Here is a 17,733-nt window from a genome sequence, read left to right as displayed (position 1 = left end):
TTATAGGCGAGGAAATGGGTCAGAGCCAAGGCCACTCAACCAGCATGAAGATATCCTTATGTGTCCTTTGTGCACAACACAATGGGCTGTTCTCAACACACTAGTGCACACAACACACTAGCGCACACAACACACTAGTGCACACTCACCTTCACGCACATAGCCACTAAGATTCCTTCCCTAAGTAAGGGGGATGTGAACATCAGTTCCTTCTCCTGGGCTCCCCCAAACAGACCAATGTATGGTTCTACCAAAGCTCACTTTGGAGAGCTAATGAGTTGATTGGACTTATTTACAGGGGAAAGGGTGAGGAGTTGCGGGCAGGGCGTGGGGTGGAAGTGGAGACATGAAATCAGTGGGGAGAAAGGACTGTAGGAACCAGAGGGTCACGGACACCATAAGGACACCTACAAAGTCAACTAAGCTGGGTCTATAAGGGGTCATGGATAGTGAACGGCCAACCAGAGAGCATGCATGGGACTGACTTAGGCCCTCTGCACATGCATAACAGTTGTGTAGCTTGGTCTTCTTGTGGTACTTCTCACAGCAGGAGCAGGGGCTGTCTCTGACTCTGTTGCCTGCCTCTGGGGCCCTTTCCCCCTACTGGGCTGCCTCATCTAGTCTCAGTAGAAGGCTAGTCTTACTGCAGCTTGACATGCAAGGCTGATTTGATCTCCATGGGAGGTCTGCCCCTTTTTCTGAAGAAAGAGACACTGGGAGAAGGTCTGTACCCAGCATGGATGACTCCCCCATGGACATGCAGACAGTTCCTCCTTCCTCTAGAACTTCCCTATCAAGTAGGGACTCAAGCTCCTTTCCTCCATCCTGTGACCACGTGCAATTAGGGAGAATTGCATACATCTGGTTGGGAGGGGCGGCTCTATACTCAGGGGAGGGTACAGTGACCTCTCCTACCCTTTCCTTCCATGAGGAAAGTCAGTCAACAAGCCCAGCTGTGTGATCTTTTGTCAGCAGGCCCAGCCAAATTACCAGAGAGGTCAGTTTGGCTTAGAAAGTAGTCCTCTTATGCAGCGGCACACTTACAAAGTTACACGTGTGCACAGTACTCTGGATGTACATACATGCTCATGCTGTGTGCATGTACACGTTCACTCACATGTATGCCGTGTGTGCAGATACACGGGTCCACTCGCACGCAAACTCACACATACAAGGCACCGGACACGGGATATGCGTCAGGACACCTGATGGGTTTGGGTCAGGGTGTCCGTAAGGCTCGGGTCAGGATGCCTGGAGAGTTTGTTCTTGAGTGTTTACCCCACCAGTTCCTCCACACCAGCCTTTTTTGAGGAAACACAACATCGTCAACTTGCGGAGTCATCATGAGTCTGTTTTCTACCAAGTTTCCGGAGTCACACGTGCTAGGGCTTGGAAAGTACCAGGGCAGGCTCAAAACTGAGATGACCCAAACGTGAGAGGTGGTGGGCATGGTATTGGACCCCAGGGAGGGATTCCACTCAAATCGTGGGCTCATAGAGCACGTGGGAGCAGCAAACACAAGGAGAGGATTCTGGTTACCTCTCTGCCTAGCGGCTGACCCAGGCCCTTAGGCTGGTGCCTGAATGTATAGTGCACATGCTCCATTCTGCGTCATTGGCCAACTGCAGGCAAAGGTGAAGGGAGGCGGGGTCTCTCTCTCTCTCTCTCTCTCTCTCTCTCTCTCTCTCTCTCTCTCTCTCTCTCTCTCAGCACCTACTTGTGAGCACTAAAGAACCTTGGGCAAAGAGTGTTGTGTGAACTGACCACTTTGTTGGAGTGTTACCCGATACGTGACCCAGTAAAGACACCTGGTGGAAGTGACATGTGTGGACAGGCTCAACTTGGCCCCAGAACATGAAGAAGGGTCTCAGGTGGCCCCTTCTGTTACTCGAAGGCTGGGGATGCCTAGGATGGTGGCTGGGAAGGTCCTTGGTCTGGTCCCCATTTGACACCACCGCATATGCCCTTCCTTGAGATGCCCCAAAGACCTGTGAGCCCTGGTCCACCGGGCTGTTCAGGAGGGCATTACCCTAATGCAGCCTCCCAGGATTGCTGACTTTCTCCTTCTACCCTGAGGCCCTCAGCCTGTCAATCCCTGGACATAGGCTGTCCCCCGGATACCCCTCCAAGAGTGTCCCAGACACTTGAACTCCATTCCATAGCTGGACTCAAAGCCTGTGGCTGAGGCTTTCAACATCCTGGACATTAACGGCTGCTTGCTGCTGGGCTGGTTCTCCACAGGACTTTTCCTTTAAGCTGAATCCTGTGGAGGTGACAGTAAAGGAACTCCCTGCCTGGACCTCAGTATCTCCATCAGACCCTGCCCTCCCTTCCAGCCATCTTGTCACATGGTGCTTGTGACCTAGAATGACTTAAGTCCACAAGAAGCAAGGGGCACCCCCTGGCCGCTTGCTCACTGATGCCCCTTGTAAAACAGGACGGCTGGGATCTCGTGTCAGCACACCGCAGTGCTAGAGGTTCTGATAAGCCATTCCCTCTGTGGGCAGCCCTTGTCGTCTATCCTCCACAAAACCTTCTGGTCCTGGATAAGATGTCCCTGACTCCTTGAGACTGTCTTGGACACTCAAATGAAAACAGAGCCTGCTCTTGGGGCAGTGTTCCCAGAAGACAAGAGGATGGGGTGGGTAGTGCAGAATGGAGAAGCCCTCCCAACACAAGGAGTTCGAGGGGGTTCTGGAGTAGAATGGATAGAGTGCGGTGGAGTGGTCAGCAAGCACACAGGTCAGTGGGGACAGAGGGCACACGAGGGCGGAGCCCAGAAACGCATCTGCATCTTGCACAACCCAAGCTGATGATTTGGGGGTGTTCTGATTCTGCTCTTGTGTGGTGTCATTTTTCCAGTTACTGCTGGGTCAGCATGGGCAGGCTGGGCCACCTTCCCTTTGCAGATGGCTCGAGGGACCCTGCCAAGGTCCCCTAGCCATAAGCTCAATCAGCCCCCGACCACGGCTCTCTCTGGTGGGTGCTGGGCATGTACCCTCGTTCAGATGAGGATCTGGGACAAGTGGACCTGAACTTTCTATTGACTTTGGCGCCTAAAGGTGCTCAGGGAGATGGAGAACCAAGGGACACTGCTCTGCTCCATCTGCTCAGTTCTCTGTCTCTCCTCTGTGCAATGAGTGCGAGAATGAGGACCTGGTTTAAACAACAGGGGAGTGTGCATGGCACGGCGTAACTTGGAGAGGCACTGATTAAACCACTATAGGCCCTCCCCACAACTCGGTTTTTTGTTTGCTTGTTTTTGAATTTTGAAGCAAGGTCTCTGTAGACCAGGCTGGACTTGAACTCACAGAGATCTGCTTGTCTTTGCCTCCTAAGCACTGGGATTAAGGATGTTTGCCACCGTGCCCAGCCTCTTGTCAGTTTTAATCTGACAATAAATCAAGATCCTGGGCAATCCTGCCCTGAGAATCCAGGGCACCAGGGGAATGAGTGAGGTTGTATTTCAAGGATCCTCATGTCTCATTTTGCAGTTGACCTGGCAGGTGCCATGGGTGTGAGGGAGGGGTAGTGGCCGAGGGCAGTGAGCTAGGGTACAGAGAGCAACAGCTGGGGTCCCTCCTGGAGCCCCTTCCAGTTTAGTGGCACTGGAGTCAATGTTTTCCCAAAATTAAGTGTCTGAGAAGGAACAAAGTATCTGGGAAAGAACAACAGAAAGTTATGAAAGATGGGAAATGGAGTTATCCCCCAATGAAGTCAGGAGGGAGGAGAGGGCATGTGGAGAACTGATGAGGGAGTAGGCTGAGTGACAGGTGCGGGGAGAAGGAATCACCTGTCACCCAACTATCCAGGAACACGTCAGCACAACAGAATAGGCCCTCCACCCAGCCCAGCCCCCTGCCCACATCGGCTCTCAAAGGACAGGTGGTGAGGACAGAAATGCTACAGGGACATCCTATAAAATCCGTAATGCTCAGACATGGCCAGTGTTTGCCACAGGCTGAACGGGGCGGTGATGAGTGGAGGGCTGGGCCAGACCAGAGCTTTATCCCCAAGAGAAGCAAGGGAGCTGGGGAGATGCTCAGCTGTGCAAACATGAGGACCTGATCCCCAGCACCTCCAGAAAACGCCTGGTATGACGGTATGTGCCTGCAGTTCCATCGCTGGGGAGGTAGAGACAGAATTGGATGCCTGCTGTTGGCGCTCTCTCTCTCTCTCTCTCTCTCTCTCACACACACACACACACACACACACACATACACAGAGAGAGACACACAGACACAGAGAGACAGAGAGACACAGAGAGACAGAGAGAGACAAAGACACAGAGAGAGACACACAGAGACATACACACACAGAGAGACAGAGACATGGAGTGACAGAGACACAGAGAGACAGAGACAGAGACAGAGACAGAGAGGCAGAGAACTGGGTATACCCATTACTCCCAGCTCCAGCAGAGGTCCCTGGTCCCTCAGGAGACGCAACAGGTATAACTCTCATTCTCTGCATATCAGTGCTGGCCTTGCATCAGGCTAAGTGCTGGTGGGGACAGGTGGCATGGGTCTCTGAGTGTGAGGGAGTCATAGAGGACAGGGCTGAGAGAACAGGGACACATCCACAGGTGATGGATGTTGGGGACAGGGACACACACACACCAAGAGATCAGGCCATGGGGGGTCCTCATCTCACCAGGGGTGGCAAATGCCCCGTCAAAGGCCAGGTCTGAGCCTGGTGGAGAAAGCTACACGCTCACTCCGAGGTAATCAGGGTCACAGGCTGGACTCAGTGAAGCCATTTCAGAGCCCCTCTAGTCCCATCTGGGGTTTCCTCTTTTGATGAAGAAGGAACTAAGCCATGTGTTAGCCAACATCCGGCTGCTGAGTCCAGGCATGCAGGTGGCTGCTGGCCAGCCCATGCTAGGGGACACAGCAGGGGCGCAGTGCCAGGAGGTATGGCCCAAGCCAGGTCTGGTCAGACCCAGGCCATTTGCACAGGATGCTAGACTCTCAGGCTCTTTTTCCGGCCCTTTGCACCCAGCCCCTTATGTAGTGTGCCCCAGCTTTGAGTTTATGGGTTCTGGGCTCAATCAGTCCTCTTGCCTCAGCTTCTTGAGTAGCTGGGACTGCAGACATGTGTACCCCTGCACTCAGCTTTCCCCCTGGAACTCTTTTAAAGACAGGGTTTCCTGTGGCCAAAGATAACCTCAAACTTACTGGGTAGCTGAGGATCACCTTGATCTTCTGAGCTCTCTGCTTCTGCTTCCTGTGTGGAATTACGGGCACACATCATGGCTTTCCTGGGGCATTTTAAAGGGATTTGACTGTTTCTCCCACAGGTGTTTTCTCTCATCACTTAGGTACCAGGTTGGGGGAGGGGGCTTCTCTGGTGTCTTAGGGCCCCAGTTCATAGAGGGCCTTACTGCTCATGAGTGAGGGATAGATAGGGAGTCAGGGTTTTGAGGAACGAAGTCCTGGTCCCTCACTCTAGGCCTTGGGAAGGATGCTTAGAGAGTTCTGGGCTCCATCAGTCCTCTGGCTGGAGGGGATCAGGGATGGGTGGGTCTTATACCTCAGAGCACAGGGCCAATGTGAAGAAACCTGGGTAGATAAAGGGCTGGGGCTGGGAGGTACAGAGGGAAGAAGAGAAGAGGAGAGGGGTGCTGGGAGCCAGCTTCTCTTAGGTGAGGGAGAGGGCCACTGCTGGCCACGGGCAGTGCTGAATGCCATTTTGCAGATGTCTAAGTGTTAGCCATAGCCGGTAACTAAAGACGAGAACATGGCTGTTCCCAGGTTCACACAAGCTGTCTTTCACTGGTAAAGGACAGCCAGAGATAACCTCAAAGACACCAGCTAACAAATGCTTTGGGCAGACATGGTGCATGCTGCCCTCCAGTCCTGCAACTCCGGGTTCCAGATGACCCATTTCCCTAGAGCAGGCCTGCGGGACAGCTCCTGAACATGGAGAGCCTAGAAGGGGCATGTGGAGTCCTAAAGTAGGGCTTTGCCATGGGCATGGCACTGAGGTCTGCAGCATACACTGTCATTGAGTGCATCAGGCTGACACGCAGCTTTGGGAAGGCCAGCCAAGGCTTTTTCGAGCCCTCGGCCTGCAAACCCTTGGCAGTTTTTTTTTTTTTTTTTTCTTTTTTTTTTTTCGAGCTGGGGACCGAACCCAGGGCCTTGGCGCTTGTCAGGCAAGCACTCTACCACTGAGCTAAATCCCAACCCCACCCTTGGCAGTTTTAAGTGAAGAGAGTTACAGTGTCTTTCAGGCTTTGTACTCAAGAGAGTGGCAGACTCCAATTTCTGATCACGTAGCAGTTGGAGCCCAGGTACTCGTATTCCTCCTACATCCTGAGGAGATCAGCAGTGCAGGCTCCCAGTTAGCAGATAACACGCCTGCTAAGATATTCACTGTGCAAGGGAGTGAACTACTCTCGCAACATGTGTGCGTAATATATACTCATGGTAGTGTGTGTCTGGCAGAGCCGGAGGTCAAAATCGGGCATTATCTTCTCTCGATCTCTATCTCAGTTTTTGAGGCCAGAGCTTACTGAAGCTGGGGTCCCTAGCTGGCCGACCAGGGAATGCTAGGACTCCCCCTGCCACCTCACCTTCCACCCCAGCACATGCCACCGCACCTAGATTTTCACATGGGTGCTGGGGATTCGAACTCGAGGCCTCATGCTTGTGCAGTGAGCGCTTTACCACTGAGCCGTCTTGCCAGCACCTCTTGAAACGTCCCTGTGCATTTGCTGTAAAAAGGCTGTTGAGCCTCAGATCCCAACATCTGTCTCAAAACCTACTCCTGAGAGTTCAACCAAGTATGGTTGACTATACTGATGCCCCTGCAGGGAGGGACTGTCTGGGAGTGGAGGGTGGTGTCCCAAGCGTAGAGGGTAGCACATGGAACCCAGCAGGGAAGCACATAAGCTTTATTGTCATTCCTGATTAGAAAAGTGGGGCCTGAGCCCCTGAGTTGGGGGCTGGGACTCTTCCCAAGTCACTACTGGTAGAAGGTACCAGCATGACCTGCAGCCCCCACAGGCATGGCTGCCTCTCGATGCCAAGAGGCACTGCCAAGCCCAGGCACTGAGGCTGGAGCCAGCAGGTACTGATGACTGTCCAAGGTCCCTGGGTCAGGACACAACAAAGACAGCAGTCTCCAGGGTGACCTGTGCAGGCTCCATGAGAAGTAGGGTCACTGGTGTATCAGCAAAGGGAGGGGCATATCCTGGTCCTTCTGGAACGTCCTGAGACAGAGATCAGTTCTGGCCCCTCGTCGAGTCCAATCATGGATTTGCTGCATGTCCTAGGGCGGGCAGTGACCATCCTCTGGGCGTGGGTTTCGGTGGAACTGTCCAGTTCTGATCTTCATAGCTTTGCATCCAGTTCCCACACGCCTCGGGTGGCCGTCCACACAGCAGTCACAGTTGGACGGAAGTCCATCCTTGACCATGGTCCAGCGGAGGCCACCTTGGGCTGTGAACAGGAGAGGGATGCCTTGGGGATACAGCAGTTGCAGGGGTCTGGACAGCTGGGCTGCAGGTCAGATACCTTCAAGGTCTCTGGAAGGATGAAAAGAGAGGGGGTTGGGGATTTAGCTCAGTGGTAGAGCGCTTGCCTAGGAAGCGCAAAGCCCTGGGTTGGTCCCCAGCTCGAAAAAAAAAAAGAACCAAAAAAAAAAAAAAAAAAAAAAGAGAGGTCAGGAGGACAGCGGCTATGTTCCCACAGGCCCTGGTACCCTCTTCCTGGCAGATTACCTACACACTCAGGGGCCGTCAAGAACTGCTTTCAGTGGCCCGGTCATGCCATAGAGGAGGGATAGCTAGCTCAGAACCCACCACACCTACCCATGGCGATAGCAGCAGCAGGTCTCAGCCTCCCCCGCTGACTCACCTGGGCATCCTACTGCCGGGGTGCCACGTCCATGACAGGCTTCTGGACACCAAAGGCCGTAATGAAGATGTTGACCACCACGATGATGAAAACCAGCCCCGTGGCCAGGTTGTTAAGGAAGTCCAGCTTGGCGTGCTTGGCTGGGTTGTTGAGGTCATACTTGACTGTGGGTGAGAGGGGCAGAAGCTGCTCAGGGGAGCCGAGCCCGGGTCAAAGTGTCTAGGGAGCGTTGAATGATGAGAACAGGGCTCTTGGCTGTAATTAGGGCTTTGTTCCCCACCGAAACCTGCCTACATGGCTAACATCAGACATGGAGATCCCTCCTTTTTATATCTGCCACTTTCTCCACGAGGGAAAGAACTCCCCATGGGGCTTGCTTTGCAGACCCTCCAATCTACCTTAGCCTCTGCCACCACACCCATTGCACAGGTACAGACGGTGAGATCCTAAAACATCCTTCATGAGTCCAAGGTCGCATTCCCAGAAAGTAAACGTGGGACCTCGCCCTTCCTGACGACACCTTCTGCTCTGGACGGGCACCAAAGCTGCCCTCGCAACCCCATGTCCTATCAGCTATCCATCCGTGCCTATGGTCACCTGTGGGTCATCTGCTGAGGGGACGATCGGTGGCTAAGTCTGGGAATTAGTGGTCACACTCTACATTTTGGATTGTTCACTCAGAACCAGAAAGAAGAGTTGGCCCAGGTTCAAGGCCATCTTCTGGGTCTGGAGTCATCTTATATCCAGAACCCCTGACTCTTCATTCTCCATTCCAGATGCCCTCCTCACCTCCTGCCCCAGGATCCCCTCCTCACCTCCTAAGACATTACACCTCCCTCCCTGCATTCCCGCCTCTCAACCCAAAGTCTTCTCTTTGATTTCTAGGTAAGGGACTCTTCCTTGTTTCCTGTATAACTCGGCTGCTCTTGGTTTCTGGACACAGGCAGCAGGGTCAGGCCTGAGCTGGTCTGGGCGGGGAGGACTGCCTGGCAGAAGCTATCTTGTGTCAGGGAGCCACAGGGATCTGAGGAAGCAGGTACCCAATTCCCTCTTCCCTTGCACTACCCCACCTCCCAGACCCTGAGAACCCTAACCTCACTCTGCTTCCAAAGGGCAGGGTCAGATGTGGGGAGCCACTGCTTGGACCATAACCTGGCTCCCCGAGGGCCAAGTGTCTGAGGTGGAACCACCGCTCCCCCGACCCCCACGCATCTCCCTACCCATCCCGGGGCCGTGCAGGCAGCCGTGGGTCCTACCCAGGAAGATGAGCAGCACGCCCACTCCGATCTGCAGCACAAGAGAGATGGAGATGAGCACCACGAGGGGCACGAAGAAGGCGAACTCATTGCCCTGCTCCACCACGGCCTTGAGCTGCGACGCGTTGGCCATGAGCAGCGCGATGTCCAGCATGCTCTCCGCGGCGCTCTTCTTGTTGGCGTAATGGTTTACATTGATGGGCCGGTTCCTCAAACCCCAGCGGGGTGGCTGTGGGAACAAGGTGGTCAGCAGAACAGGGTCAACCCGAGAGAGGTACAGGAAGAGGTCAGGACAGGGTTCTGACCCTCCCGGGGGCTGTAGGGAGCTGTCAAGGCCTCTAGGTAGGGCTTCTGTTGCCCCAAGCCTGGCACATGATCATTACTCTAAGGAAACTTCCTGGAGTAAGGATTCATAGAGAAGGAACCAGTACACCACCCTCAGCCTACACACACACTGGTCTCCAGCAAAGAAAGCCCGTGACTCTCCCTATCCCGTGCAACAGGCACTCTTCCTTGCCTACCACCCTTGGCTTCCCTCCCCCAGGGTCTAGGTGCTTGCCTGGAAGAGAAATGAGGTGGGAACAGACAGGCCCCTGCATAAACTGGCCTGGCTTGAACTAACCCTTCCTGGGCTGAGCCCAAAAGCTGGTCAATCCCGCCTTGGTTCACCTCCCAGCCTCAGCCTTACCCTGCTCAGTGAGACCCCACACACGGACACCACCTTTGGTTACAGGATGGTTTGGTCACCTTGTTTATCCATAGCTACTCATGCCTATGTGGCACTAAGGGCACACAGCAAGTGCTCAATAGATGCACTGCCATCCCACATGCGGTAGAACAGGATGTGGATTTCCTGATTTCTCAGTGATGAGATATAGTTCTGGGATTCTTTAAGGGTAGGCACCCCTTGGTGGCATCCTCTCTTCTCTTAGAGCTAGATCCAGCCACTGCCTCTCCCCAGGGGCCATTTCCCAGGTCACCCCCACCTCTCTTGCATGGCCAGTCACAAGGGGCCCTATAGATCTTTCTCTACCCACAGGGGTTTCCCCTTCCAGACACCCAAGGTTCTCCCTGGAGGCCCCTGCTTCCAGGATACCACCCTTGATTCCCCGGGTAAGACCTGGCCCTCTCTTGTCCACCTCTCTGGCTGGCCTACTTCATTCTAAGGTACCTTTAAATGGCTGGTTTCCTCTTTCCACCGACCCAGTCGGCTCTCTCAAGCTGCCCTGGTTGGGGCCCCTTCTCAGCTACCTAGGAAAATCTCACCAAACCTAAGCTTAGGCCTTTGTCCACTGGTGCCCTGAACCATCAAGGCCTGCACTGTAGCCTCCAAGGAGTGGGCATGGAGCGGAAAGAGGTGGTCAGGGCCTACTGTTGGCAGCCAGCCACCTGGGGCCACCCTGAAAGATCCTGTTTCTAGACTCATGAAAGATGCAGGGACTGGAGGTGGTACGGCAGGCGTCCGCCACAGTCACGTGACTACTTTCTAAGGGCCAGAAAGCCTAAAGCTAGTGCCACTGAACCTCCCGAGCGGAGGCCTTCCCTTGGACAGAGTGTGTATCATTAACCTGAAATTTCTTCTGAAGTTGTGCATTCAAGAAGGAAGGCGGTGTGGGGTGGTGGGAGGCACGGGTGGGCTCTGCTACCTGAACCTGAGCTAGAACATACGAACCACCAGCTGTCAGAGTAAGTGGCACTTTGAATGGCAAGCTCACTTGGGTCGAAATTCTTACTCGAGAGCACATTGTGTGTGTGTGTGTGTGTGTGTGTGTGTGTGTGTGTGTGTGTGTTTGAGCATTTTTATATAATTTCACACGTACATGCAGTTGTATGTATTGCAGATGTTTACATGTGTGGGGGTGCACATGAGTACACATATTTGCTCAAAGTACCGTGTATGCATGCCCATGTGTCACACAACACATACATGTGACACATCAGCACATGCAGAGAGCCGGGCCGTACGCATGTATGCATACACGAACACGGAAAGTGGAACTTTTGGTAGGTCAGTTGGAGTTGCAGCGGACGGCAATGGGTGAAGCAACAAGGCTGAGCTCGCTGGCCGCTGGGCAGAAAGAAGAATGTCTTCTGATTCTGAACCATGTAAAGGTTTCCTGACCACACGGTCACAAGGAACGGACATGAATGAACTACCTCATGTCCCTACCCTCATCCACTGCTCTCAGCACTCTTAGTCACAAAGACCTGTGCCCCACGCTGGGCTCGTTCAATGAACAAACTAAGGCTCTCCGTACTGTAAGCTCCTCCCAAAGCCACACGGCAAACAGGGGCCAGGCTACCGTGGATGCTATGCTTTGGGGTTCAGAGCCCTGGCAGCAGACTAAAGGGACGGAGATCTCAGGGGCTCTCTGACTAGTTCAGGACAGCTAGCTTTGCTTAGCCTCACTGTCTTGCTAAGTCACAGAGCTTGCGGAATTAACACCCTGAGGTGGCTCAGAGCCCTTGGGACCCACAGAGGCTATGACCATCAGCCACCTGCTTACCTTTTACCCTGTAAGATGGTGACAGGGGCCTCAGGCTGAGGGACAGGCCCAAAGGCAAAGCAGGCTATTGAATGGTGTTAAACTCTACCTCCCCACAGCCTGGATCACGTCCCCACGCGCTGCCGGTCTCCCCACCTCTGTATCTGGGGTTGCCCTCTGGGGAACTTATCTGAAACTGAATAAAAGGAGACACTGCTCTACTAGGGATCAGGAGACGGGGCTCAGGAGGCTTTGTAGGATTCCTCCAGGGTCTGAGCCTGAGCCATGCTGGTGACTACCCCACAGGCTTCTCCCGGGATGCACAGTAGGATGGATCCAAGGCTGCCTGGGCCACCCGACCACAGATCAGGGAGCCCTGTGGGCCTAACTAGCTGCCTGATCATGCTAGGAAACCCTTTCAGGCCTGTGCCAGTGACCTGGGCAAGGTCAGGGAGAGGACACACTGGTTAATATATACCGGGGCAGGCGGGAATTCCCTGAAACTTCAGCAGTTAGCTGGCAACTGGTGTGAAGAGGGCCATTTTCTTCTAAAACCCAGGAAGGACCATTGTGGGTTAGTCAGCCCATACAGAGGGCTGCGTGTGTGAGGGCCTTGTCATATGGCTTAGGCCCTCTGGACTGTCCTTGGCTGAGGTGGGAGGAGAGTGGGTACCCAAGGGGCTGGCTTAGTCATAGCACAGTGGGGAATCTGCGCCTATTAGCTTGACCCACAGAGCAGGGTGCGCCGTCCTTCATGAACACACCCTGTCATTCCCAATCTCATCACACCAATGGCCATCAAGGTGAACACTTATCAGTAGAAAGATGGGAAGACACAGGGGACTTTACAAGGCGGGGCCTGGAGACTCTGACCGGTGGGAACACCCTACATCAAATGGCGGGGCCAGACTGTTCCTTTATTCTCAACATCTGGCTCTCCCAGCGGCTTAACCTTAGTCACTGAGCAATACCGGCGCACGAAGACAGATACAGGAAAAGAAAGGCCAAGCCAGGCACGGGTCTTCCATTAGCCAAAATGCCGCCCTAGGTGACCCAGAGGTCCAAGTCCAAATAAATCCTGGATGACCCAGCCTGGACTGCTCAGAGGCTCTGTCAAACACCAGTAGACAGGGGGGGTTAATGTGGTATGGGTGCAGCAGCTGCACGCCCACCCCTGAGCTGGACCCAGCAGAAAGCCTCCCGTACCGTCTTCTATGCCCCTACCTGCATTGCCCATGCCCTGGGAACCCAAGAAGCAGGACTGAAGTGTCTCCTGATTTCACACGTATATTCCCGGCAGGAAACCCCAGTGAGACAGCAGGAAGCACGGGAGGCGGGGTCCCCACAGCAGCTGGGCCACGGGCTGGGCAGACTCACTTCCTGTGGGTCAGAACTGACCAGGAGTGACCCGGAGGCCCACTAGGGTGGCTTTTAGAACTTGGCTAAGATCCCGACTGTCCCAGGATCTGCCAGGCAAGCAGAAAGGAGGAAAATAGGAAGCTTCTTTCCAGCATCTGAGGCCAGGCAGAGAGAAGGAAGGCCAGTGTGCAGGACATCATGCCATGACCTGGAGACCTGAGATATGGCCATAGCTCCCTGCGTTCTGTGAGGAGCAAGAAAACAGGGTGGGCATCACAGGGTTATGGCCCAGGTCTAGCTCAGCCACCTCCCTCCTCCAATGTCCCCAGTGTCATGGCATTTCCACATTAAACTGGCGTTCACTGTTTCTCTGCTGCCAGGTAAAAGCGAGCGAACTCACAAAAACTGAATTGGGCTGTAAACATTAACAGGGTCTTTAGGTAATTGGCTCTGGGGCACCTAGCACCTGGAGGGGCACCAGTAGCGATTCCCCGGTGTTGTACTTGACAGGAACCAACCAGGGTGGCTCTACTGGGGCTCAACTACCATGGAGAGTGTCTCCATAGCTAACGCCACCGCTGTACACTTCACTGTGCCCCAAGCATTTCCTTTACGGCAGCCACACAGCTTTTACTTAGCAGAAGCACACACTAGGCCACTTCACAGATGATAAACTGAGGCACAGAATGCTGGCATGACAGGCCTTAGAAAGTGGGAGGTAGGATCCTGAGGTTGGAGAAGGGGGGCCGGGCATCGAGCCTTCACGGTTAGCCGCACCTCAGAGAAGCATCCTGTCCCCAGTGACTCTAGGCAAAAACCTCCCACCCAACCCTGTATCTTCTCAGTAATCCAGCTTCTGGTCTCCACTTGTACTGTTTCCTCTGCCTAGGTGCTCTTCCGTTCCCCCTAGAGGGCCAGATCTGCCCCTCCAGTAAGCCAATGTAAACGACTCCACCACATGGGGAGCCTTCCCTGACCCCTATGCTCCCTACCAACCACCACAGCAGGCCGGCAACCCTGCATGCCCTTGAGAAGCCAGTATAGTTGGTTTCATTCTCCCGCTTGGCTCGTCCAAGGAATGGTGGAGATATATATCTCTCTCCTTGTTGCCAGACCCAAGACCCCTGATCTATCCAACCCAATCTCTCCCCTGTCTGTGCTCAGAATTCCTTTGGGAGGCACGGCTCACCCAGCTGTCTGCCGAGCTGAACAGACAAGTACTGAAGAGCAAGGTCAGAGACAGCCAGTTCCTCTTCAAATCAGCTTCTAAACCACTGGCCCACCTGTTCCTGATTTGGATCCCTGGTCCTTAAAGGCAGAGAGATCACTGGTTCTTCATTTTAGACCCACATACAAAAGGTTCAGACAGATGATGGGCTCCCAAGAGGAACTCAGTCTGGACGGATGTCCCTTGCCCACTACTTCCAGAGTGTTTTGGCAGACCCAAGGTCTCAGCTGGCACACCTGAACGGGTCCCAAGGCTCTGTCCTGTTTTCTCTTCTCATCCCGGGACAGACGTTTGTGTTCCCACCTCTCTGGTCCCTCCTCCCTGAACAGCCCAGTTCCCACTATATGAACCTGGGCAGAAAGTCTCTGTTCTGGTCTATTTTGCACCGCAGAGACTTGTGGAAAAATCCCAGCCTGGTGCAATTCCCCACCCCCATCCCTGGCGTGGGGGGTGGGGGTGGGGGTCGGAAATAGAAGGAATGTCCAAAGTCAACATGTCACAGAGGGCCAGAAGGCCATGTAGGGTGATACAAGTGAAGGCTGGGCCCTAGCATGCTCAGGCCCTGCCCTGGAGGTAGACTATGAGGTGAGGGGTCAGGAAGGATGATTCCTCAACATAGGCATCCGACCACCCCTGTGGCCTTGACAGGCTAGGCAGAGCAAACACAGGGCAAGCAGGTCCTTACAGTCCTAGACTGAGAGGGTGGCGTTCTGTTTTTCATAGGCAGGTGACCACAGCAGGGACACAACCTCGGGTTTCCCCCACCGCTACAGCAGGCGACCGTGTGGTCACCGTGTGGTGACGTAGCTGTCTGCCTGATGCTGGCCTCCAACCAGGAGGCGGTGACTCCTCTCCCGCCCACCCCAGGGCACGCAGGAGGAGACAGCCCGGAGGCGCTGGAAGTTGGAGGGTGGCGTGGGAGGTTAGGAGAGTCCCGGAGAGCGGGATGCCAGCCTTCTCCACCCGAGGAGTGGTGCCAGCCAGACACAGGCTCTGCACAGCGGGGCGACGGCAGCAAGCTAGACCGCCCGGCGCCTCTGCCTACCTGCTGTGCTGGCCCCAGACCTGTGGGACCACCACTTGCGCTCGGGACAGGTCAAGCACGACTTTGCCTGGAAGCAACAGCCATCACCACCACCAAGCAGGGAAGACGCCGCGCGTTACCGGGCCCGATGCCCACAGGTGCCCGCGGCCGAGGAGGGCCCAGAGAGGGCGGCGCCGGCCAAGGTCACACAGCAGCCCAGGCAGGCAGTGCTTACCGAGGCGTCGGGGGAACCGGGAGAGCCAGGGCGCAGGTCGCCGTTGAGCTCGTATTCCTCGGTGCCGGGATCCATGGTGCGGCCGCCCGGGCCGCCCAGCACAGGGCCTGAGCGCGCCCGCGCCTCCGCCACGGGCTACGGCTGTGTGCCCGCCCCCAGCCCGCCCAGACACGCCCCCCGCGCTCAGCCGCCCCCGGACTCCGCCTCCACCCGGGGCGGGCCCGGGCCTAGACGCCAGCTGCTGGAATCGCCTGGGCAGGATAACACTTCTCTGGCCTTGATGTGCCCAATTCTCAGGCTTCTTCACGATGGCTAGGGCAAGTAGCCCGGCTCCTGTCCTCGCGATGACATTGGAGGTCCCCAGGGACCCTGTCTCAAAGTCGTTGATCAGGGGGGGGGGCTCTAAACTTTGAACGTGAGCGCTAAATCTTTTTAAAAGTGATGCCAAGGGCGAGCCCCATGTTTCCCAGTGGTGAAGATTTTTCCCCCTTGGAGAGGACACGCCCTGAGGCTATAAATCCCTTCAGGGTAACTCAACGCAGGAAAAGGGTGTTAGGCTTTCCACTCTAGGGCCCTCAGCTGTGCGTGATACTGTGGTGTGTGTATTAGTAATTCTGGTAATGGCAAAGTAGGAGCAGGGAGAGACATGGGTGGATCCCTGGAGCTCATGGCCAGCTAGCCTGACCTTCTTGATGTCTCTACAGGCAAACGAGAGACCCCGACTGGAATGAAAGGTTCCACTCCCTGAGGAACAGCACCCACGCTTGTCCTTTGACACTGTCACACATGGGCATGTGTGCGTGTACACAGGCAGCCTGGGAAGTTCTTCCTCCACACCTGGGAAAGGCTCAGTCAAGAGCTCTCAGGCCAGTAGGCCACACTTGAGACCCCTTGGGGGACACAGATGCAATGTGTTTGCAGTCCCCAGCCTCAGTGATATTTCCAGGTTGAGCAGGTGATCTTCACAAGGGAAACCAGTGCCTGCCCCACATGCCCAGCTCTTCTGGTTAGCTTCAGAAAGTGCCTGTCAGTCAAAGGTGTTTGGGAGAAAGTGGGATTTCCCCCTTTCTTGATGCTCTGTACCTCTGTGTCACCTGAGGGGACAGGAGACTAGGGACAGAGACTGATGGCAGCAAGGTGTCTAGATTCTAACTTGGCCCTTTCTGTTTCTGTGACTGAGACCGATTACTTAGCTTCTGGTTCACCCATCTGTTCACCCCTCCATGCTTTGCCCCGTTGGGAGGCCTGGGAATTAGGGGTGCAAGTGCTTACCCTGGGAGGCAAGGGGATCTTACACTAACTAGAGTGTATAAATTCCACAGCCCACAGGTCAGCCTACCAAGTCCCTATTGGGCTGAACCCCACACTAGAGCAGGAGTTTGGGAGCACCAGCCAGGGCATACAAGGGCAGCCACGATAGTGCTTGCCTGTGATACCTTAGCCTTTGGCCTGACAAGTCTCATGGCGCAAAATAATGGAGGCTATCTCGGCCTGTTGTGTTATGGCAGCAAGCTTCTATCACAGAGTAGCTGAGCAAAGCGAATTAAAGGACAGATTATTTCAGCTCACTGTTAAAAGAAGTTTAAGTCTGTGGCCAGCCGGCTTCATCCGGTCTATTACAGGAGGCCTGAGGTGAGGGGATAAGACAATATGGCAGAAGGGCACTGCAGAGGAAAACTGCTCACCTTGGAGTGGCCAGGAAGCAGACAAACACACACACACACACACACACACACACACACACACACACACACACACACACACACACACACACACGAAGGGGCCAGGGAAAGGTCTACTGAAGTGGAAACGTAAGGGTTCTTGGAAAAGTTGGTTGGATGGTGTTTTGCTGAGGCAAACATATGAAGAAACATTTCATTAAAGAGGACACAGGCGTGAAAGGTTAAATCAGACTCTGGAAGGAACGTTTCGAAGGAACGCCTTGCTGAAGCAGACACAGGAGAGAGGATGTTCTGCTAAAGCAAGCACGGGAAAGGACATGTGTGGTAAAAGATTCTTCGCTAACGACAGGCATGGATTGGTTCGCCTTACATTGCATAGCTGAGCTGCATTCGTCAGGACTCCATAGAGAGAGACGCACCAAAAAACTCGGGGTGGTGGGCTGCAGTCTCTTGCCACTTCCAAGACACATGGAGGACACGTGATGTTTGGAGGGTATAAATAGGACTCCACAGAGTGACGGAGACAGAGTCTGCTTTGCTGGGGCAGAGCTGTGCAATGATTGTGGGTTTCCGGTCTTCGCTGATCTTTGCTTCCCTGAGG

At 54.6% G+C, this 17,733-nt stretch overlaps 1 protein-coding gene across 1 annotated transcript; it reads right to left on the bottom strand.

The window, feature by feature from the left end:
• Nucleotides 1-6,879: 6,879 nt before the first annotated feature.
• Nucleotides 6,880-15,596, bottom strand: Ninj1 (ninjurin 1). The gene is made up of 4 exons (XM_032885066.1): nt 15,451-15,596; nt 9,119-9,347; nt 7,863-8,026; nt 6,880-7,531 (listed from the first exon to the last, which is right to left on the bottom strand). The coding sequence occupies exons 1-3, from the start codon at nt 15,523-15,525 to the stop codon at nt 7,872-7,874; spliced, it is 459 nt and encodes a 152-aa protein (XP_032740957.1). The 5' UTR covers nt 15,526-15,596; the 3' UTR covers nt 6,880-7,531; nt 7,863-7,871.
• Between the last annotated feature and the right edge of the window lie 2,137 nt (nt 15,597-17,733).

The sequence above is a fragment of the Rattus rattus genome, chromosome 14 (assembly GCF_011064425.1).
Source record: "Rattus rattus isolate New Zealand chromosome 14, Rrattus_CSIRO_v1, whole genome shotgun sequence".
Lineage (NCBI taxonomy): Eukaryota > Metazoa > Chordata > Mammalia > Rodentia > Muridae > Rattus > Rattus rattus.
This window is presented reverse-complemented; position numbering and strand designations above follow the sequence as displayed.

Excerpts from the sequence above, each read along its gene's own strand:
- Ninj1 (XM_032885066.1), bottom strand. The coding sequence starts at position 15,525 with ATGGATCCCGGCACCGAGGAATACGAGCTCAACGGCGACCTGCGCCCT. Across the intron at positions 9,348-15,450 it reads CCGGTTCCCCCGACGCCTCG|CCACCCCGCTGGGGTTTGAG; the intron begins GTAAGCACTGCC and ends TTGTTCCCACAG. Across the intron at positions 8,027-9,118 it reads CGTGCTGCTCATCTTCCTGG|TCAAGTATGACCTCAACAAC; the intron begins GTAGGACCCACG and ends TCTCACCCACAG.